This window comes from Canis lupus, chromosome 1 (genome assembly GCF_011100685.1).
Source record: "Canis lupus familiaris isolate Mischka breed German Shepherd chromosome 1, alternate assembly UU_Cfam_GSD_1.0, whole genome shotgun sequence".
Lineage (NCBI taxonomy): Eukaryota > Metazoa > Chordata > Mammalia > Carnivora > Canidae > Canis > Canis lupus.
In genome coordinates, this window is record NC_049222.1 from 92191272 (window position 1) to 92215994 (window position 24723).

General features: G+C 39.3%; 1 protein-coding gene across 3 annotated transcripts in view; it reads right to left on the reverse strand.

The window, feature by feature from the left end:
• The window catches only part of LOC609469 (histone-arginine methyltransferase CARM1-like), a 250915-nt gene that overhangs the window by 28480 nt on the left and 197712 nt on the right, over positions 1 to 24723 (reverse strand). For all 3 annotated transcript variants that reach the window (XM_038527174.1, XM_038527176.1, XM_038527175.1), the window contains 2 exons: positions 9541 to 9718; positions 4571 to 4661 (listed from right to left, as the gene is read on the reverse strand). In XM_038527174.1, the coding sequence (XP_038383102.1) occupies positions 4571 to 4661; positions 9541 to 9718 (269 nt within the window). The remainder of the gene's footprint in view (positions 1 to 4570; positions 4662 to 9540; positions 9719 to 24723) is intronic.

The window sequence follows — 24723 nt, forward strand, 5'->3', positions numbered from 1 at the left end:
TAGGAGCTGAAGAATGTGAGAGCAAGCCATGGGGCCATCTGCATTCCTGGCAGAGAAAGATTGGCCATGAGGTGGCAGCTAGCCTGGTATGTTCAAGGGGAACAGAAGAGACCAATCACTGAGGACAGAGAGGAGAGAAAGAAGTAGGAAGACATGACATCACAGGGATAGCAGGGTAGATCTAGATCCTGGAGGGTCTTACCAGCCATAGTGAGAAATTTGGCTTTTATGATCCAGAAAGTGGGAAGCCACTGGAGGTTGTGAGCAGAGGAAGACTGTGATCTGAATTATACATTATCAAGGTCATTTTAGTTGCTGTTTATCAAGGTCATTTTAGTTGCTGTTTATCAAGGTCATTTTAGTTGCTGTTTAAAAAGAGGAAATAAGTTGAAAGGCTTGAAAGACTGTAGTAGAAGCAGAGTTTTTTTTTTTTTTTTTTTTTTTTGCTTGTTGTGTTTTTGTTTTGTAGGGGTGAGAAGGGTGTGTCAACAAAGGACAGCAACTTGCTTTTGAACATCTTACATTTAAGATGCCCTAGAGACATCCACGTAGAGTTGTCAACCCCCAGCTGGACATGTAAGTCTATGGTTCCAGGGAGAGTTCTAGGCTGGAGTTGTCACTATGGGAGTCGTTGGCATAAAGACAGTATTTACAGCCAGGAGACGCAACGAGATCAGGAGGTGAGCAGAGGCAGAAAGGGGAAGATGGGAAGAGCCAATCTGGAATCAATCCAACACGGAGAACTTGGGGCATGAGAAAGAGTCAGCAAAGGAGATGAAGTTGGGGCCAACCAGGAAGCAGGAAAACCAGGACAAGGCTCCAGAAGTAAAGCGAGGAGGCCCTGGTGCCAAATGTGAGAAAGTCAGTGAGGACTGGTAACTGCTTATATCTGATGATCTAATTTATTTGGTTCCTCAGCTACCTTCTTCATTATATACCTAAACTCATTTTTTTTTTATCCCTCTCCTTCCTTTCAGCCAACATTGCCACTTCTGTGCCTCTTCTAATGGCAACTGTGCACGCTCTTGCCACCTGTTCCCTGCACCAATGCAACCAAAGGCCCGCATCCATTCGCCTAACGCTGAAATGTCTTCATAGAGGGAGGGAAATTACAAGGAGAGAGAAGGTGGTGAATTTTGTTAACTATATATTTTTTAAAACATTTTTTCATGTTTGTTGACTAAAAATAAAACCGTTCAAATGCACTAGCTATCAAAGACATACAGATTAAAAATAAACTGGCCACCATTTTTTTTTTTTTTTTGCAAATCAAATTGGCATTTAAAAAAACATAGCCCGTATGGGCAAGACTCAGCAGACATTCTCATATACTACTGGTGGAAGTGTTAATTGGTAAAACTTTTCTACAGGGCAATTTGGCAATATATAAGAATAATTTTTTTAAAGATCCTTCTTCACACCTTTTGGTCCAGTAATTCTGCTTCTAGCAATTTATTGTAAGGAAATAATCAGAATGCAAACCAAGAGCTCTATAAAAGGATGTTCACTTTAGTATTCCTAAAGAATTTAGGATATAGAATTCTACAAAATTCTATATTCTGGTAGAGTATACAAACAATACCTTAGTGTTAATTCTTACGAAATTTATAGGATTATATTAGCAATGAAAATAATTTAATATTCCATATTGGAGCTTGAGTTGACAAATTATGATACAGTCACAAAATAAATACTCTGTAGCAAGAGAATATTGAGAAGATACAAGGACATGTCAACAAGATATTGAAATCAAAATAAAATAAAGATAAAAAGTAAGATTCTAAAAAATAAAAGAGCTACAAAATGATCTTTATATATCCTAATTTTGTAAAAAATTTAGAAAAATCAGAGAGATAACTAAGATCTTAATAGAAATTATTTGCATACTTACTTGAGATTACTAGAGTTTTTACTCATTCAAAAATATTTATGGAGGATCTACCATGTGACAGGTACTTGGGACGGAGGGTGCTTGGGATACACTGGTGAAATCCGAAAGAATCTGGGCTTTTGCAGTGCTTACATTCTATCAGGAAGGATGAAGACAATAAGTAATAATAAATAAAGGACTTATATGTCTTTTAGGAGGTGATAAGTGCTACAGCAAAAGTACAAAGCAGAAAAGGTGGGATGGGGAGTGGTATGGGATTCAGAAGAGCTGGCATTTTGGCAGACTTTACAGCGGGGAAGGGAATTAGCCATGTGAATATTGGGGGGAAAGTATCCCACATAGGAGGATAAACAAATGCAAAACCTCTAAGGTGGCTGGATGTGCCTGAAAATCGGCAAGGAAGCCTATGTGGCTGGAGCCGAATGAACATGATCCTAGGAAATGAGAAGGCTTTGGGAATGCTGGGAATAGACAGGTTAAGAAGCTATCTCAGTAATCGAGATGAGTGATGACAGTGTTGGGAACAAGGGGCAGCAGTGAATATTAGGAGAATTGGATTCTGGGTATAGTTCAAAAGAAGAACCAACAGAATCTCCTGATGGTTTAGACATGAGGACAAAGAAAGAGGGGCCTTCGAGGTTTGGGGCTTGAATGACTGGGAGGACAACGTTATCATCAACTGAGATGGAAAGATTATGAGTAGCACAGATTCAGGGAGAAGGAAGGGGAGATGAGGAGTCGAGTTTGGATGGTAAGTCTCTACATGGGGAATTGCCCAGGAGGCAGTTGGCCATAAAAAGATGGAGTTCCCAGGACATACCCTTGGGAATCATTAGCATACAGATAGCATCTGAAGCTACAGGAATGGGTGAACTCACCAAGGCAATACCTGTGGACAAAGAGGGGGTCCAAGACAATGTCCTGGGGCACTCCAACATCAGATGGAGGAGACAAGTAACAACGATGGAAGGACTGGTTAACAAAGTGACCAGCGGCAGGAAAGAAAGAAAAAGACTGTGGGGGCATTTCAAATGCTCTCAAATATGGGTAATGACTTAATAAGCTGGCAAAGGAGCACAGATCAGTGTATTGAGCAATGTGGAGGTCAGCACACTGGTAACCTGCTTACAAGCTGTCAGGGAGGAATGTCTTAAGAAAGAAACTGAAGGAAAGAGTTGGAAACTGGAAGGATAGACAATGCTTTTTGAGGAGTTTTGCTGCAAAGGGACGAAGAGAGATGGGTGGTGGTAACTGGGGAAGTGAGAGATTAAAAAAAAGGTTATTATTTTCTTTTCAGATGAAATACATAGCAGTATGTTTGTATGCTGATGGTGAGCCTGGCCTATAAACTGTGGTCATTAATATTCGTTCTGAAGGTCTTAAGATGGGGCAGTTGGAAACTCACTCAAGGACTGCAGGACAATGTGCTCCCCCACTGCCGCGTTGGGGGCAGTAGTCTGGTCTATCCCGTTACCTGAAATCTCTGCCTCTCCAACCCTTTCACTGATTGAGGAGGTTTAAAGTGAAAATATAAACATTTCAGGTCAGCATGACCTCATGGAACAATGATCATAATTAAGGTGTCCCCCGTCACACACCAAGAGGCATCCACCCCCATTGGGAAGTATGTGGCTCAGAGTTTCAAAATTACAGATTGAGCAGAAACCACAAGATGCAAATCTGTGCTAGGAAAGCCTATTTTAAAAGAAAAAAAAAATCAGAGAGAAAGAAAAAACTTCAGTCCTTTGACCCTACTCTTCATAGAACATGTAACCTGGGAAACCAAAGTACCTCCTCGCTGTTGCTTCTTCACCAAGAGATAGGATTACAAAGAGAAAAAAAAAAAAAAAAAAAAAAACAGAAATCAACTGTGGATATCTATGTGTTGGAAGGCTCTGCATACGTCAGCTGGAACTCAAAGCTTAAATTTTAGCATCCATCCTCACCCATCTGCCAGTACATGCCTGTCCTCCTACACATCTAGCATTCCCACTCGGGTGGTAGCTGTTCCATTTCTCCCTCCCCTGGGTCCAATATCATCATTCTCCTGCCCTCTTTCTCATTATAAAAACCAGTACTCAGAAAAGAATGCCAAAAAGAATGCTGGCTTAGAATTGGCAGGGGTTTTGTATTCGTTCTCATTTTATAAATGAAGAAACCGAGTCTCAAAAGGTGAAGTGAGCTGTCCAAAAGCCAAGAACCTATTAGGGTGCAAACTCCAAAAAAGTTTTTTAATCAACTCATTTACATTCCGATGTACCGATTTCCGTGTCCTCTGACCAAGGTCTATTCTAACACAGAAGCCAAAGCCCTGAGCCCAGGGAATGGATGGTGGAAAGTGGGGGTGGGGGGGGCAGTGGTATGCGTGGGTGGTGCTGTTGTTTCAGCAGTAGGTGGTCTTCCAGATGCTTGATGGTTCTTGACAGGGAATGATTTCACACTCCCCTTCTCCTGCCCGGGACATTTGGCAGTGTCTGGAGACAGTTTGGGTTGTCACAACTAGGGGAAAGGCACTACTGGCAGCTAGTAGGTAGAAGCCAAGGGTGCTGCTAAACATCCTATAGTGCACGGCATCCCACCCCTACCCCCCACCAATTATATAACCCCAAATGGCAAACCCAACCCAAAACTCTGGCTTACTCTAAAGGAAATGGAATGGAAGAGAGAAGAGAACATTACCAAAAGTTGGCTCTGGAGTAGTGTTCCATGTAGAGCTGTTCATCAGAAAAGGGGGCCAAGTGGATGTCGCCAAATGTCGGGAACATCATTCCTAATGGGCAAAAGACAACAGACCCAGACGTTGACTTGCACCGCCTTCTGACTGCAGGGTACACTCACCTGCCACCTGACCAACTCCATTTTTCCTTCTATTTCAGTGTTACCCGAGAGGCTGAAACATAATTTTGCCTCAAAGTGAGGATAAAAAAAATTAGAAGGTTGGGGGAAATACAAAGACATAAATACTAATGCAAGTCACAAAGCCATGTTATGATAAAAGCTGGTGGAGTCTTAGGTGAGGCATTTAACCTGGCATATGGCCTTCTCCACTGTCGGCTTCTTCCTTTCTATCTGCCCTGTGCGAGGCATTCTGTGCACTTCCTTCATTTAAAAAAAAAATTGTTTTGATTGTAAAAACAGCTTTGAAAATAGTACCTCCCATCATTCTATCACATAATTATCTCCATTCTCGGACTTCATCCATGTATAATCATATTGACTATCTTTTAAAGTGCCATAAGAAGCTATGCTTCTCTAGGAGTTCACCATCCTCCTTGCTGGGACCCCCACTCTTGTGTTCTGTTCCTGACATTTACAGTCACCATGGGAAAGGGCAGATTCTTTGGCAGGCAGATGAACACCTAGACTGGCATGCCTGAAGCCCAGCCCTTCCAAGCAGGGAGATACAGTGATTCGCATTATTTTTTCTTGTCATTTTTAGGGAGACTCTTTTTCATAGTCACTTATGAACCTGCACATAAAAGAAAGATTGAATTACTACTGCTAACCATATTTCAGAATTAAGTATCATCTTACAAACTGGAGATGCTGTCACAAAAATAATTCCTAAAATTTCTTGATTATGTTTAACTCTTTGCCATGAACTTTTCTATGGGTTTCCCATGTATGACTTCATTTAATCCTCATCACAATATAAAGTAGGTTCTATTATTATACCATTACTTTATACATGAGAAAACAAAGGAACAGGGAAATTTAAGTGACTCAGTCAGATAGTTAATAAGTAGAATGGGGAAATCCAGAGATGGAATCTCATCTGTGAGTCCGTGACCCCATACTGTAACTATGCTCCCTTCAATGCCTCTTAAAATAGAACAGATGGTTTTACCTAGGGAAATAAATAAAACAATCTTTATCGTTGGAGAAAAAACATGATTGTTACATTATTCACATGTGTCCACCTAAATCTCATGCACTGGTGTCAAAGCAATAATGACTGCCTAGTGGGTTTTCAATTTCAAGACAGAAAGCTATTAGACAACCTTAGAAAAGCAATATGTTGGGGCACGTGGGTGGCTCAGTGATTGAGTGTGATCCCAGGTTTCCTGGGATCAAGTCCCACATCAGGTTCCCCACAAGAAGCCTGCTTCTCCCAATGCCTCTCTCTGTGTCTCTCATGAATAAATAAATAAAATTTTTTTAAAAAGAAAGAAAAGCAATATGTATCACCAACTGTGAAAACTTGGGAAGCTTCAGAGGTGCTTTGACCCTCAAACCTAACAGGAATTCCAAAGATATAAAATGGAGGGGAGGAAGTCATTAAAGGTAAAAATACAAGAAAAATTCTCAGAGTTGAAGAAGATGAGCCTTCTGATGAAACACTCTCATTTCATGCCCAACACACAAATTTTAAAAGCTTTTCACAGTAAGAAGGCTAGAAATAAAGCAAGATACTAAAAGCATCCAGAGGGGGAAATGATGTCACTCTAAAGGAATAAGAGTCAGGGGGTCATGAGGCCTCTCAACAGCAACACTGGAAACCAAAAACCATAGAGAGATGTCTTGAAAATACTGAGTTAAAATTGTGTCCAAGTTCAAATTTTCTTTTTTTTTTAATTTTTTATTTATTTATTTATGATAGTCACAGAGAGAGAGAGAGAGAGAGAGGCAGAGACACAGGCAGAGGGAGAAGCAGGCTCCATGCACCAGGAGCCCGACGTGGGACTCGATCCCGGGTCTCCAGGATCGCGCCCTGGGCCAAAGGCAGGCGCCAAACCGCTGCGCCACCCAGGGATCCCCAAGTTCAAATTTTCTACCCTGCAAGATGATAATACAAGGGATCCATAAAAAGTAACTTCTCAAGTGCCCTTTCTCCAAAAGCTGTCAGAGAATACTCTTTGCTAAAATGATGGTGAACACCAGCAAAGAAGAAGACAAAAGAATGATGATGGAAAGTCAAGCATGGCAGGCATGCAGCAGAGCTGGAGAACCACATTATGTGTGGGAGGGGAGGACAGAGCATCCACAGGAGGAAGGCTTCTATAGACAAAATATTGATGGGATCTATCAGACCTCTTGAAGCATGGAAACAATTAATGAGTATAGGAAAAACCAAGCTAATGAAAAATAACTAAGAAAAACACAAGATTTCATGAGAAAATACAAAATCCTATGCACTCACTAGACTACCTGACTCTGTATGGAACAATACAAACATTGTCATAATAACATAAACACTGATTACTGAGTTAACCAAATGATGATCTCAGTCCATATTTCTTCATATTAAATGATGTCCCCAAAGCTCTGTGAAGTAACAGATTTTTGCACGTTTGCAGCAACATCATCTGATGGCAAAACCTGACCTGAACTGACATGAGTTTATTTATAGTCATTATTTATACCACTCGGTATCCATATTCATATGGTTTGTTGCAGAAATGTAATGTGTTTCATTACAGAGTGTTGCTTCAGACTCCACTGGAGGCATTAAGTAATCCACGGTATATGACTGTATTACCTTTCCAAAGTCCTCTGGATTCAGGATTCCGAAACATATCTGGCCTCAAGGGTTTGGAAAAGGAATTGAGGACCTGCATAAATATATCGAGAAGACAGGGGCAGGGAGCAAGGATACATCAAGCAGGGAGGAAAATGCTATGTAGGAGAGCAAATTTCTCAACCAGAGGGTGACAAAAATAGCAGTATGATAATTTTGTATCAAAATATATAGGTAAGTGATGGAAGAAGTCCAGAATGGAGCGGAAAAGGAAAGCTTTTGGGGAGTAGTCTCAGGACAGGAAGAGGTGGAGCAGGGGTAAGGTTACCATTTTTTCATCAGAAGCCTTTTTTTATTATTTGATGTAAATTACATCTTATTTTGCTGAAAAAAATAATTTGGAAAAAAAACAAAAAACAAAAATAAAAATAATTAGGGAAAAAAATCAAGCCTGCTTCCCTCAGGAAGACACGGATTAAAAAGGAGATAAAATCACAGGTATTCATTTCTCCTGTCTAGTTAAAGATACACAGCCCAGTAAAAATTTCGTATCTATTTCAAATATCTGGGGGGAAAAGGATGCCCAGATATTAAGTCTCAATATTCAGCTTAGCGGGGCTCAGTAGACGCATGTGAATTAACCATGTTCAGAAACTCACCAATAGCAAGTATCTAGCCATTTGAAAAACAAATCCAGACAAAAATACAAAAATTCTTTCTGAGGGGCATTGAGTAGGAAATCTATGCAGCCTGTTCCTTTATGCTCATTTCCATAGTTCAATTTCATCATATAAACACAAGGCTTCCAAGACCATCCTGGCTGTTTGACTACAGGCATACTAATGAAGTTTGTGACACAGGTACACTTTGTCTGTTTGTTTATTTTTGCATGAGTTTTCTTTTTTTAAGTGCCTATCTCTGAATCCCTACATTTCGAAGCATGCAGGAAATTATAGATGAGCCTCAAGCTTTACTTACATGCACACACTGGTATGCGTATACCACATTAACGTGGTGAGCAATTGCTGCACTGGTGGTTGCTATTTTGTCTGCACTGGCTATCAAGGTAGGGAGCCACATCATGGGTAACGTGCTACAATTTTAATGGGAGATGCAACTTTTAAAATTGGCCAGTTACTTTCTACGCTTCATTTGGAAAAACATTTTGTGAAAATGTGTCCGCTTTCTCCAGTAAAGAGCAGAAAGTTAGCATGTGCGCAGGAGTCTTCAGGGTGAGACAGACCTGGGTTCACATCCCTGCTCTGTCATTTACCAGAGGCGTGCCCCTACCAAGTTGCTTTCTCCCACTCTGCCTCCATTTTCTCTTTGTAAATTGGGGAAGGTAATGGTACCTCCCAGTAAACCAGGTCTCAATCTTGGTACTGTTGACATTGTAGGCTAGATAACTCTTTGATGGGGCAGGGGTCTGTCCTATACTCTGAAGGATGTTTAGCAGCATACCTGGCTTCTCCCACTGGATTCCAATACTACCCTTCTCCCAGCTGTGACAAACTAAAATGTCCCCAGACACTGCCAAACATCCCGTCAAAGGAGTGTAAAATCACCAAGAACCTCAGCACTGATCTTTCAAATAAATTAAAAACCTCCACCATTCACACTTGCTAAGGTTTTCATAAATTAATTTATGCAGATTGCTTAGTGCTTGTAGACACCTGATAAGCACAAAAGAAATATTGGATTTTATATTATTATCTCAATTATATGTACCGATCTCAGGGAAAGAGAGACATAGTTGGGGAAGAATATGTCAGAAAGGACAGGGACTCAGAGAGTTTCTCACATTATAGAAAACCAACACTTAAAAGGGCTTCAGGGATTTATTTTAGAGATTATTTTAAAAATACAGATGAGAAAACCAAAGTCAAAAGGCCAAGTGGTTGGTGAAGTTCATTAGGGAAGAAAGTGATAGAATGGGACAGAAACACATAGCTCCGAACTGGTCCCCTGTACCATATTTAATACCATGCAGCCCTCCAGCACCTATAGCCTTATGGCTGGAGACTAGATCATCTGTTATGGAAGATTAAGATGAGAAAATTAAAAAAAAACTGGTATAATAGAAATGTCCTCTCCTCTTTTCCATCCAAAATTAAATATGAGGGAAAGAGGATGGCAAATTCTTGTGGAAATGTCAGCTTCTATCCTCTGAACCAGGAACTGGCCAACTCACCATTTGCTTTCAGCCATTTTTTGGAATGAAGGTAACTCTCCAGCATCCTTTCATTAAACAGCATGTATCCCATCGGTTCTGAAATGATCACATCTACAGCTTCAGGAAGAGAGATGTCTTCAATTTTCCCTGGCAGAACAATGATCTTGTCAGAAAGGTGGTTATTTTTCACCAGCATCTGAAAAAAGATAAAACAGGGGACTAGTATTGTTATACAGACTCTTACAAAAAAATAAGCTTTACAGATTAAGGGTTGACATAGTGATAGGGATGAGAGGGAATTGACATATCTGTGTCTATAAAATGCTTTAGAAAATAAACTTATTTTTCATATTGTAACACATATTTCGTGTTTATTATAGGTAATTTAGAAGACACACATATGCAAGGAATAAAAACATCTATAATTGTACCACATATAAATAATACCTACTAATACTTTGATGTATACTCCTCCAGACTCTACATAAACACTCACATGTGTGTGTGCACATGGGTGTGTGAATGTGTATTGTCTGGGCATGTGTGTATATATATGTGCATGTGCTTTTGGGGGAATTATTTTTAATTAATGGTTTCAGTTTATTTCCCATCATTCTACCTGGAATAAAGATGCCAAAAAGCACTGTACAATAATCTTGCACAAATTAATGATCCTGATCCTCATTAAATTATCCTGTGGTCTTTTGATTCCAGAAATAAATAATAGCATGTTCATTAACCTTTCTTTAGAAGCATATTTTATAGTTATGTACTCATTTTTCCTTGATGTCCTCTGCATTCTATTTAATAACTTTCAATTCCCTTAAAACTGGGACCTTGAAGAGATATGTGTTTATTATATTTCTAATATATTTCTTCTTAATGCCAAATATGACAAAGAAATTGCATTATTACATTTATGTCTTTCTACTGCCTGAAAAATGTATTTCCTAATAAACATCTTGAATGCACCAGCATAAAAATATACAGTATACTCATTTTCCAGTTGTGGCTTCCTGAGACTCTTAGATCTGTGCTCACTGTATTTATACACAGAGACCTTCCATTTTGTATTTTCATAACTTGACCCCTTTCTTCATCATAAATGCAGCATGCCATGCATTTGTCGTGAGTCAGTTGTATTTTTTCCATTTCTGATCACCTTTTCACAGAGCTAGGGTACCTTTCACCTTGAGTCCTTTCTTCTAGGCTGTTGTTCACCAACACATGCCCCATAAGCTTATTAAATGTCTTTTCTACTTATACTTTTTAAAAAAGAAATAAAATAATTTCTGATCTAAGGAAAAACAATTAAAAAAGTGTCTGAACATGTCCTGCACTGTCAACCTTTATCCACTGTTGTTAATGTTTAAGCCTAAAGACTCTTGGAATTCTGTTGTATCATCGTTCCACACATGGAAGTCCAGTTCAGGGGACTCATGGCATTCTCCCTTGTGGAGACAAAGCCCAAAGGTTACAGCTTTTGGTGCCCTGCTGTTCTCTGCACACTCTCTTGTGTGAGGATCCACTCATTTGCACAGCTCTACTGTGGCTCCATTGTGGATAAACACCCAAACTACATCCTTAGGTTCTCACCTGAGCTCCACCATCAATAGACATATCCACCAACATGCTTTGTCGCTTCATTATCAATAAGTAAAGAGCCTGCCCCAGCTTCTTCTTGAAAACTAACCGTTCCTCTAGGCTTTCTAAAAACTTCTATATAATCTTGTATTTCCTTGGTTCTGTTTTGGTCACGAATATGATAATCCTCAGTATCCTGGGGGCATAGTTGCTTCCCACAGACAATTAGTAACTATGTTTTCTTATTTCTTCCTTCTGGATATGTCTCATTTCCACCTTTTCCTTTCTGCCTGCATCAGCTTGTCCAATCTTAATAGCTTCAAATATGGATTTTAAAAATAGCATTTACATAACAAAAAGAATAATAGTAGTGCCTGCTACATAGGCTTGCTTGAAGATAAAACAAGATAAAGCATATTGATGGCTATATAAGTGTTAAAGTTATTTTATTGCCTATTATTTTACTAAAGAATACTATTCACTAGAAAAGGGAAATGCAGATGAGCAAAAACATGAAAATAGAGATCATTTGTACTGCTCTATCCAGATGTAGACGAAGTATATTCCTTAGCAGACATGCAAATATATCTCTGTTTATAAAAATGTGTAACAGGGGAGCCTGGTGGCTCAATGGTTCAGCATCTGCCTTTGGCTCAGGTTATGCTCCTGGGGTCCTGGGACTGAGTCCTGCATCAGGTTCCCCAGAGGGAGCCTGCTTCTCCCTCTGCCTGTGTCTCTGCCTCTCTCTCTCTCTCTGTCTCTCATGAATAAATAAATAAAATCTTTAAAAAATTAAAAATGTATAATATTTTATTTGACAGCTTGAGATAGTGGAGCTGGGAGCTCAGACCACACTACATCCTGCCTAGCTCCTGATGAGGACAAAAGGCATCAATATCTCCGTCCTGACAGAGCTGTTAGAAAGTTCTGTTTTAAATATCACTCTGTAGAGTTTTCTACAACACAATTTCTACTGGCTATACTGTATTTTATAAAAATACTCTGATCCATTTACTCAACACCATGCTATTGGACATTCGGGTTATATTAAATTTTTCATTATGACAATGTATTGACAAATAATACAGTTATTTGCATTATTTCCCATTGCTTCCTTCAAATTTAAAGAGTATGCAAATTTTAAAGGTTTCTGATACACATTGCTCTATTGCCTGCCACAAAGGGACTCCACTTCCAGATTTTGAGCCCTTTCTAAATTCTGTTTGTGGAGTATGAGACTGTCCACATGTCAGTATATAAAGCTGCCTCATTAACTTGGACTAGAATGTTGGGAGGGGAGCTTTTCTAAGTTTTGCTGGAGGGACCAATATGAAAGGATATCCAAGTGAGCATGATATTACTCAATATGGAGAGTTTACAGAAAATAATCGTAGGGTACTGATCCCTCAGAAACATCAGAGATATAACAAGGCTTTGGAGAAAGGATTGTATGAGCTGTCAGAAGGGCAATTTGGGATTCACAGGAAAGAATTCTGAGCCTCATTATTTTCACTGCTAAAGAAGGAAATACCACATTTATGGAAGTGGGCAAACAGTCCTAGCTCTAAGTCACTGCATCATGTGACTTAATTTACTGTGAATCAGATTCAAAGAACACTAGATCAGGAATCTGAAAATATGAATTCTGGTTCTCCCTTTACTACCAAAGAGTTGTGTGACCCTGGGGAAGTCACTTAAGCCCTATAAATTTTGGTCTCCTTCCTTGCAAAATTAAAGTTTAAAACTGGAGAGTTGTTCTCAGGCTCTTTCGAGTTCTAACATTTTATGATTAGAAGAAAGCCAAATTTCCCCAAAATATATTCCTGGAGTCCACGAACACAAGAGCTTCATGATCAAATAATTTTGGAACTTCTCTATAATACATATCCCTCTTTTACAAATTCAGGGTCCATTAGCATACTAATTGCTTTGAAGAGTTTTGCAGAAAAGAAAACCATTTGTCTTGGTTAAATCAAAGACATGCAAACTTATTTGGTTACTTTGCAGTTCTTTTTTCTCACTGAACAGTTATTTATCTCCTGCAGATCAACCTTTGGAAAACAATGAAAGGAGTTTATTTGATAACCTTAAGTTTGATTACAATTCTTTGATGCAGATGTCTGTAAACAGGACATAAACTCCAGCAATAATTGCTAAGCCATGAGAAGAGCTAATTCTGGACATTAGACACACTCTAGTCTCTGAGTCAATGTTGTTTGCCTTCCCTTCACTTTTATTTTACAGCATTCTTGGTACAGATAATACTGTGCTAGGCTGTCACCTCATATACCATTCTTCCAAAACCAAAACTCAGTAGAACTATCTTTTCCAGGAAAAAATGAGTCTCAATACATGTCTCCAAGTGCTGGAAAAGACTGCTAAGCCAGAGGAAGGTGCCATCATATTCCATGTTCACTGCTGTATAGATTTTGCCTGTGTGACCTGGTCCTTCTCTAAGAGTTCAGGAAAGAGGGAATCTCTTTTCCCAGACACCATCAAGGTACAGGCAAACCCACATCATGCTGTTTGCTTCTGTTTCCTTGTAATTATACTGGATTTCAAAAACTTATCAAGAGTTCTGTTGCTTCTATTAGTTGCTAAAGCTGTGTGCACACATGCATGTGTGCACATGTGCATGCACGTTCATGTGTGCACACACACATGCACATGAACACACATGCACACACTTTAGGTGTTGGCAGCAGAATTCATCCTCTTAGTGTCATTGTAACTTCCCAGGTAGATCAGGGTAATAATTTCACTTGGTACGCTGTGATTCTTGTCCTACTTAGGAGGTTTTTCATTGAGTTACACGTGTTGAAAATGCATTGTTCAGTATGGAAGCTGAATTAGGCTTAGAAGCCACACTACACAACAGAGTATTTAATTATATTCTGTCTCAAAGAGGTGGGAAGAGCAAGTGTTTCAGAGGTGAAAGATTTGGGTGCTAGTGTTGAATTCTCCACCTAGGAGCTGTAAGACTGTGGCCAAAACACGTAATTTCTTGGAAGTCCTTTTATTCATCTATAAAATTAGGGTAATAATGGCACCAATCCCTTCAGTGTCATTTCAAGGATCAAATTAAATGAGAAAGTACAGAGAGATATATCAATCAAAGAGAATATAGATGAAATTGAGCAAGAGTTTAAAGATAAGATGATTAAGACAATAAAACTGAGCTTAAATGAGAGACTTTGGTTGCAAAGAAACAAATCAAGAAGTAAAGCAACATAATTATGGAGTAATACATAGCTAATAGGTGGGAAGAAAATATATTGAATTCAAATTATTTATAACCATTTGGCATCCATAAAGCTGAAGAGGTGCTCCTTCTGTAACTCAGAAATACCACTGCCTAGAAATTCACATTCTAGAGGAATATTTGAACACATATACAAGATAAGCTATACTAAATTTTTTATAATAATATTGGGAATTATAAGATACAAATTTACAATAAGCCAGAAATAACTATTGACAGGAAATGAATGAATAAATAGTGGCACGTCCATTGTAGGGATACTATTCAACAGTGAGAAAGAACCAGAGGTACATATGTTAACATAAATTAATTTCACAAACAGAATTTTAGGGGGGAAAATCAGGCTGCTGAAGAATATATAGCATGATTTCTTTTATTTAAAAAAGGTCAAATGTTTTCAAAGGTAGACTGTATTGACTAGGATATACTAAATTATATTTTTAAACTTTTTAATGTTAAAACTTAAGATGTTGGTAGCTTTTGAGAGCACAAGGAAGAGGTGAAATCAGGGAGAGGCAAATAGGAATTTTAGACTGGTCTAGTTCTTCCACCGGGTTTTAGGGGATATATGTGCTCATTTGGTTAGTATTCTTCATATCTTGCATTTACACTCATACCCCCTTTTGTATGCATGAAATATTTTATAATAGTAAGTTTAAAGTTATCCTATTAATAGAGAAGTTTGAGATAGCCATAATGAATGCAGAGTAATAAGGCAAACTGATTTCTGCAATTAGAAAGAAGTTAGTAGGCATGGAAGACAGATCAAAACAGCAGTAAAGGAAATTATGTCTCAGATGTATAGGAAAATAGAATGCAAAAAAAAAAAATCACTGAAAGAATAAAAGAAAATCCCCCCCAATAAAAATCAATTCTGTTCAAGATCTTGGGTTAAAGAAGAATGTGGGCAGCCCAGGTGGCTCAGGGGCTTAGCGCTGCCTTTGGCTCAGGGAGTGATCCTGGAGACCCAGGATGGAGTCCCATATTGGGCTCCCTGCATGGAGCCTGCTTCTGTCTCTGCCTCTCTCTCTCTCTCTCTCTCTCTCTCTCTCTCTCTCTGTGTGTGTCTCATGAATAAATAAATAAAATCTAAAAAAAAAATTAAAAAAAAATAAAGAGAAAAGAATGAATTCCTTGAGCACTCAGGAAGAAAAACAGATCACCTTAAATGTGAAAGAGAATCAGGCTGGCATTAGAGTCCTTTTGAGTCATACGCATGTTAAGAAATTTCTACAAAATCTAGAAGAAAAAAAATTATGACCAAAAGAAGACTGAATCCAGAGAAAGCTCTATTCACATTTCCAACATGAAAGAACTCAGGGCATATATATCCAAAATATATAAAGAACTTACACAACTCAACACCAAAAAATCAAATAATCCAATTAAAACTAAGGCATGGGCAGAAGACATGAACATACATTTTTCCAAAGAAGACATCCAGATGGCCAACAGACATGCGAAGAGATGCTCAACATCACTCATCATCAGAGAAATATTAATCAAAACCACAATGATATATCATTTTATACCTGTCAGAATAGCTAAAATCAACAACACAAGAAACAACAAGTGTTGGTGAGGATGTAGAGAAAAAGAAATCCCCATGCAGTGGTAGTGGGAATGTAAACTGGTACAGTCACTGTGAAAAACAGTATCGAGGCTCCTCAAAAAATTAAAAATAGATCTACCCTATAATCCAGGGATCATGCTACTGGGTATTTACCCAAATATGAAAACACTAATTCAAAAAGATATATGCACCCCTACATTTACTGCAGCATTATTTACAATAGCCAAAACATGGAAGCAACCCAAGTGTCCATCAAAAGATGAAGAGATGTGTGTGTGTGTGTGTATTTATCTATCTATCTTCCATCTATAATGGAAGATAGATAGATAGATAGATAGATAGATAGATAGATAGATAGAAAGAAAGAAAATGGAATCTTACCCAGCCATAAAAAGAATTAAATCTGACATTTGCAACAATATGGACAGATTTAGAGGATATAAATACTAAGTGAAATAAGTCAATCAGTCAAAGACAAATACCAAATGATTTTACTCATATGTAAATTTAAGAAAAAATACAAATGAACAAAGAAAAAAGAGACAAACCAAAAAAAAAAAAAAAAGACTCTTTACAGAACAAACTGATGGGTTTTTTTTTTTAGAGGGGAGGCAAGTGGTGGGATGGATGAAATAGATGATTAGGGGTGAAGAGTACACTTATCATGATGAGCACTGAGTATTATACAGAATTGTTGAATCATTATATTATACACCTAAAACTAATATAAACACTGTACATTAATTATACTGGAATTTTTTCAAAGTTAATTTACATCAACATACATTATGGCAAAATTTAACATAGAGGAGTAAAGAGAAAGATCCCCTGAACTTTCAAAGTTAAAAAAACACCTCAAATGAACAAGAATCATACCAATACCAGAATTCTTATCAGCAACATAAGACATTAGCAGATAATGAAGCAAGTTCTGAGGGAAAGTGACTTGCTGAGCGTAAAATTTTAAAAGTGTGATGGAACAGAAAACATCTTCAGAAACAAAAAGCCTCAAAAGTCTTTTCATCACAAATGAAAAAATGCAAGGGATCAGTCAAGAGGAAGAAATATTAGAGAAAGGATAATAGAGATAAAAGAAACAATATACATTAAAGGAGGGAATCTGAACAGAAATAAGTCTGTATTTTATACACAGAACATTCTTCTCACAGTAGCAAGTGTTCAGTGATACCGGATTACATTTCCTTTTCTTTGGGCCCAACGAAACTACTTGGTTCCACAGTGAAAGACATATGTGGTCATTATACTTAATATGCTTTTCCAGAGGGTTGAAATTTTCAGAAGCAACCTACAAACATTAAAGACTCAGTGAAATAGTCTCAATTTTGAGAATCTAGAATTGAGAATCTAGAAATAATCTACTAAAGAAAGTTGGGAGTTGTACCAGAAGAGATTTCCTCTTCATTATACTAGGAGTCAACACTGTCTCCAAAGTAGATAATTTAGGAAAGAGAAGAATGGGTATTATGACATAAAGTTATCATGGTAATCAGCTAAAGAACTAACCCCCCCCCCAAAAAAAAACCCCAACAAAACAAAACCCCAGAAATATTGAGTAATGTGAGCAGGCATGGGGGAGGGGGGATGGAGATGGTTACTTTTTAAAAAAACCCTTGATCAAATCTACAGTTTGATTCCCCTTTCTCCTGTACAGGTATTACTTTAATTTAAATGTAAAAAAGAAGTCAGTAAGCAGTCGTGCAAACAGCAGGACACCTAATTAATCTTTCTTTTATTCTCTTCTCTCAGACCCCATTCCTTAATGGGCAATTCTGAACATCTGTCCGAACGTTTGAAAAAGCAATACAAACCCTATCAGTAAAAAATCCAATGAATTTCATTTACTTAAACAGAATATTTAAGCTAAAGTTCTTTGCTAACTACCAGTTCTGACTCCATCATCTCATGAATCAGAAACCTGAGTCCTAGGGAGGTCCATGTCCAATCCAAGGACATGTCACAAGGGATCAACGGACTTGGAAGGAAGCAATTATATTTAACAATGTGTTTAAAGCAGGGTAGTTGACAACTCTTATCAGAGACAGTGGCATTATGGTCTGGCTCCTCTCTAAGAAGCGTTTGCAGAGGAAGTACCTGTGGTTGCTTCCCTCTCCCTTCTTCCTTTCTCTGTCTTAGTGCACACCTGCCTTCTGCCTTTAATCAAGGTGAATGCTGAGCACTGCAGAAGACCCCTCGTGGGCCACTGGTGCCTAATTATCAGCGTGCAGAACCCAGGGCCCTCTGAAATCTGCTGCCAAGAAAGAGTAAATGGGCCTCGGGAGGAACCAGCCAGAGATTCGAGCGCAAAAAAACCTTGGCGAAGGAGAACTGGTTGGCAAAAAAAATTTAGGACAACATAGAGTAAGAAAGACGGAATGACCACTAAGGGCGAACAATGCAGAAGGAAAGTGAGACAGAAGGGCAAAGAAAGGGATTTTTTTTCTCTGTTTCTCTTTCAGATGACTTAAGGGCAGTCTGAGGAGTCCAGGAGCCTCCCCGTACTGAGCGAGTATGCATACACCCCTCTGTAACTGCAGAATCTCTAAAGGTGACAGGAGTCATATGAAGTTTTTAGGAGGGAAATATTGCAAATCCTGTAGTTTGGACGCCAGTTTACAAAACAAAATGCCACACTGGCAACTTTAATGCACTTAGTTATTTCCCCTCTGATATCTTCCAGAATGCTCAATAACCCTCATGGAGGCAGACCAGCTATCTGGGCTTGGAAAGGATGCCTTGACCAAATTATAAAGTAAGCACTAAAAAAAAAAAAAAAAAAAAAAAAAAAAATAAATAAATAAATAAATAAATAAATAAATAAATAAATAAAGTAAGCACTAAAAAATATATAATGTCTATAGAAGCAGTTCAGAGTTATCTGCGTAGGTGTGGCGGGGGGCGAGGGGCGGTTTACACCTTTGTACTTCCTATTAGACAGCTTATTTACTCTCTCCTGGAAGGTAAGTTTTCCCTTGTAGGCTGTAAATCTCTGACAGCAGGTGCCATGTCTACTTTGCTCATCTCGAGACGATCTGGTGCACAGAAGGTACCCAGGAAGTATTTGTGAATCACTTCGCCCAAGGAGATAGGCAGCCTTGGCTTCCATTTTTCATCTTAGTTTGGGAAGTGGTCACCAACACGCTAGGACAGCTCGAAAACAAGAGACGATTCTTTGCCCTTCCTAATCTCTGGCAGCAGGGAGATGGAGGGTATGTGGGTAAAAGGAATTTCAGTGATTTTTTAAAAAGATTTTATTTATTTATTCATGAGAGACACAGAGAGAGACAGAGAGAGGCAGAGACACAGGCAGAGGGAGAAGCAGGCTCCCTGCAAGGAGCCCAATGCAGGACTTGATCCAGGGACGCCGGGATCACGACCTGAGCTGAAGGCAGAAGCTCAACCACTGAGCCATCCAGGCACCCCAAATTTCAGTGATATTCTTTATGTCTCTCTAAATGCTGGCATCTCTGGCAACAGGAGAGGGTAATTTAGGTATGTTAGGAATTTTTTTTTGCAAATTATGAGAGTTTAAAATGGGTGAAAAGGTTATAAGAGGGCCCTGTCCAGCAGGGCATAACCCTTCATTGCTGGTAATATTTGCCTTTCAGTGCCTTAGAGTTATTTTACAGCTCTGTAAGTAAAACTGATGATAATGCCGGTAATTCCTTTATCCTTAGAAACAGAAAGGCACTGTGCCTGGTGGAATGTAGTTGATCACTACCCTGTGGACAGATGGGTCTTGTGTCTGTTGGCAAATCCTTTTCAGCATTCCTCACTGCACGTGGTTCTCTGAATTCCCCTTTGGACAGCCTTAACATCTTAGTAGCTTACCCATTCATAAGCTAAGTAAAATATTGAACACATACTTATTTAATATTTGAAGGAAAGTCATACAAACTTAAAAAAAAAAAACAATCTTGGGACATCTGGGTGGCTCAACTGGTTGAATGTCTAACTCTTGATTTCAGCTCAGATCATGACCTCAGGGTTGTGGGATTGAGCCCCGAGTCAGGCTCCCCGTTCAGTCAGCAGGGAATCTGCTTGAGATTCTTTCTCTCCTTCTTCCCCTTCCCTTCCCGTGCTCATGATCTCTCTCTAAATACGTGAATGTTTAAAAAATAAATGAAAATTTTAAAAATGATCTTAACTACCATTTTTCACTTTAGTTGTGGGACATTATTTATTTTATCCCCTCTTCCTCCTCTCCTGTGTGTGATGGCATATAATGCAGTAGTTAAGAGACAACAGACCTGAGTTCAAGTCTCTACTTAATTGACTTTCTAGGAATCTCGGTCAAATTATTTAATGTAGTGTAGGGATAATATTAGCACTGACATCACAGGTTACTCTGTGATTTAACAATTAATGCCGATAAAGTGGTTATGCATTGCTTGGCAAAGAGCAAGTGCACAACAGATGCTAGCTATTATTCCTTCTGTTTTATGCTGGGTGAGCCCGACTATTTATCAGTGATCAGTTTCCAGTTGAACTGGGAGTGTGGGTGGAGACAGTTAATCAGGTCACCAGCTGTAATTCTCCTCGACTAGAGGTTTCACTGTCTACTCTTCCTCGAGAAAGGCCCAGATAAGTTACATTTTGTGTGGCAACTGCTGGTTGCCTCTCTGGCATCCATTTTTGCTTTTTATCTAATAGGATGCCTATATTACCAGAGGCAACAACACACTAAGGTCCTCTATTTGCCAGCCTCTCTGGCAGCCAAGCGTGGCTACCTGACTAAGATCTGGCCTGGGAGATGTAAACATGAGCTGTGGAGATGTACTGCTGAGGTTTCCCTAAAAGGGGGGGGACAAAAAACAAGGGAAAGACTTATTTGATTCCTTCCTTTATTCACCTTATTACTTAGACAAGGATTTGTTGGCTGAAGCTCTCTCTAACTTCCAGCATGGTGGCACTGAAGTGACCTTCAGGTTACAAGCCATATCCCAGGCTAGTGTAACAGAAAGGTGCAAGGAGCACAGGGCAATACAAATCTACCAATCCTGTGGAGTTGCGACCTTGCCTTAGGCTCCTTCCATCAGACTTCTTGTATGCAGGATAAAAAAACAAAAAACAAAAAACAAACAAACAAACAAAAAAAAACCTCTTGCATGTGTAAGTTGGTGTTAATTTGTGTTTTCTGTTACATGCAGATGAACCAACAGATAAAAGACTGGATGTCTTGTTCAGACCAAGGGGCCTGTCGACCATGACAGTCATAACACAGCCCCATGGTTTAAGGACTCAGATCAATTTCTATCCTTTTGTGACCTTCAGTTGGGTTACTTGTGGACTCCAAGGGAGCACACAGTAGTGGAGGGCTAATAGGGAAGAGTGAAGTGCTCCTCCTCTATCTGTATCTCCTCTTACACAAATGAATCAGTTTCTCCAATGAGGGAATTTTTTTTTGCCATCTGTAAGCAGTCTTCCGGGTGTAGAGTTCTGTGGCCTCTAGCATAATTATGGGATTTAGAGGAATGCTAAATATTAATATATTAACAAAAGCTAACTTTTCATTTGCTTATTCTGGGCAGACACAGCAACAGCACATAGTTATGTGCCTATATAACTATAGTTTTAGGGAATATGTTATTATATATTTAAATAATTATATTTTAGTGGCTTTGCCTTTTGGTAAAAATCAATGATTATAATAGATCTTTACCTCCCACAAAGTGTGTTTTATTTATTATCACATGTCTCTTCCACAGCTGTGAGAGGCATTATTTCTACTTTATAGATAAGAAAACCAAAATTCAAAGTGATTTAAGTCTATTAAGAATACTCTTTAAGATTTATTTATTTATTTGAGAGAGAGAGAAGGAGAGACAGCATGTGCAAGGGAGCAAGTGGGGGAGAGGGGCAGAGAGAGAGTAATAGAGAGAATTTCAAGCAGACTCCACACTGAGTTGGAGCCTGATGCAGGGCTCCATCCCACAACCCCAAGATCATGACCTGATCTGAAACCAGGAGTTGGATGCTCAACTGACTGAGCCACCTAGGTACTCTGAGAACTCTTTTTTTTAATAGCAACTAGTCATGAAAGAAACTCTTGACTTAAAGTTTTTATTTATTCATGAGAGAGAGAGAGAGAGAGAGGCAGACACACAAGCAGAGAGAGAAGCAGGCTCCATGCAGGGAGCCTGATGTGGAACTCGATCCCGGGACTCACGCCCTGGGCCGAAGGCAGGCACTTAACCGCTAAGTCATCCAGGCATCCCTTGACTTAAGTTTTTAATAGCAAAAGTGATTTTAAAATTTGCATGAAACTGTATGGAGTTAGAGACTTCAATATGTATACGTGACTGACAAATTATGACTTAGCCGATGTAGACGTTACAAAAAGAATATATGCAAACTAGTCATAGGTCAAAACAAAGCGAGGAGCTTGGTTGAAAAGAAAAATCTACATGACTATAAAATAATTCAGAACAAACAACATTTTGACAATTTCAACAGGAAGGAGTGAAGGTTATTTGGATTTTATTTTCCACTAAATGTTATGTGGGCATAAAAACCATCTCAGGTTTTCCCAAACCTCAAATGTTTTCGTCTTTGCAAGTGGCTCCTCCTCCAATGTGCAGTTCAGATAATTAGCCTATCCTTGGCCTGAAGAGCCACCAGTGATTGGGGAACAAAGGGCTGATGCTCAGCCTGATTCACAGAGCTCTGAGGAGACGGCAGGTGAGTACGTGGAACCGCCCATCTGTACTGAGGGCTGATAAAACACTTATGTCACAAAAACGTAGCCCAGGCATTCTGAATTTCCTTTTCTCTAGGTCCTTCTTAAGAAGAAGAGTATCTAGTCTAAGAAAGCTGCTCATGGAAAAAAAAATCACATTTCTGAAAGGTCAAGCAAGCAGTGTTATGAATCACTGGGAATATTCATGACAACCACACACAGATCTAAAGAAAACTGTTAGCTTATGCAGAACTCCATTATGAAATGATATGTAATTAAGGATTTATAGGATAAACACATTGGGAGCTCTACTAAGAAACTAAGGCTGAATAAAAGCACATTTATTCCGCTCTTTAAAAATCACAGACTCTTAGTATCTGGGTCTTGATCAGTGTGCACCTCCTTCTTCTCTGTCTTTGTTACAGGGATTATTTATTTAAGACTAGTAGTCTCCGAACTTCTCCCAAATCCCATTCCTTCTTGCTTCAGATAAACACCTAGTCATGATTTGGGCACAGTGACCCAGATCACTCTACACTTACAAAGCATTTTTCTTCTGAGACAGTCCTGATCTACACATTGCCTCCGTTAAGCTTGCCAAAGAAAATTCATCCCCAGCCGGTTGGTAACTCCCCAAGGGTTTCAGCAAGTGGCCTGCTGAGATATTCCTGGAAGACACTTCATCTGTCTGTCAGTTATCAATGACCTCAGGCCTCCTGCTAAGAAGCCTTGATTTAAAGGTGAGGTCCAGGAATGATTTTCACTCTTTGTATTTCATTCTCTCAATCCAGTTTTATGCCCAAGATTTTACAAATAGTGTGATATCCTAAGAAGCATCCATATTTGGTCCCTGTCCCACAGTTCCTGCCTCAGAGCTCCTAAATCCCTTGGAATTTCTTGGGGAGGTGGTGGTGACAGGAGCATCTTTTGTTCTAGTGAGAGGAGTTTTGGTGGGCTCCTGGATAGCTTCAGGATGGGAGGGCTGGTCACCAGAAAGATCAAGCACTAATTAGAAGCTTGGAACTTTCAGCCTCAGCTTTCATCCTCTGAGGTAGAGGAGCTGGAGACTGAGTTAATAAATGATCAAGCCCACATGATGAAGTTGCCGTAAAAATGGCAGCCCTGGTGGTGTAGCGGTTTAGCGCCGCCTGCAGCCCGGGGTGTGATCCTGGAGACCTGGGATCGAGTCCCACATCGGGCTTCCTGCATGGAGCCTGCTTCTCCTTCTGCCTGTGTCTCTGCCTCTCTCGCGTGCTCTCTGACTGAATAAATAAATAAATCTTTAAAAAAAAAAATCCCTTAACAACAGGATTCAGAGAGCTTCTGCATTGGTGAATGCATCCATGTGCTGGAAAGACAGTGCTTCCCAACTTCACAGGGACCGAAGCTCCTAAATTTGGGAACCTCCATTTGGCTGTTCATCTGTGCTCTTTGTAATATCCATTATGATAAACTGATAAATATAAGTAGATGTTTCCCTAAGTTTTTTTTTTTTTAACTGTTCAAGCCAATTATCAAAATGGAGTGAGTTTGTGGGAACCTCTGATGCAGGAGCCAATATGGACAGAAGATGGTGCCCAGGGGACCCATCACTTGCAAATGGTGTCTGAAGTGAGGGTGGTCTTATGGGTCTGAGCTCTTAAACCTAGAGAATCTGACACTGATTCCAGGTAGTTAGTGTCAGAATTAAATTATATTCTATGACCCTAATTGGTGTCCAGAGAGTTGGAAAATTGGTCAGTATAGGGAATAACCCCCCAGACATTTGGTGTCTGAAGTACTGTGCCTTAGAAAAACAGTTTTCCTTCTATACTCATGCACGGTGAGGCTGGATGGTCTTCAACTTACAGGTGGAGATGCTTTTGCTGAGCCAGTAAGGTAATTTTGCAGTATTAAGAAATGGAGAGGACCTCATGTGTCCCTTGTTTCATATAATTACTTGTAAAATGGGCTCAAGGACTCATTAAGGCTTGAGTTCATTTGAGACAATGCAATTTAGCAGAGACAGATTATTTTTGGATTCCTGGACCCAATTCTGATGTGTGTGGGAGAAAGGACTCCCCACCTGGCACTAAGCAATTCTCG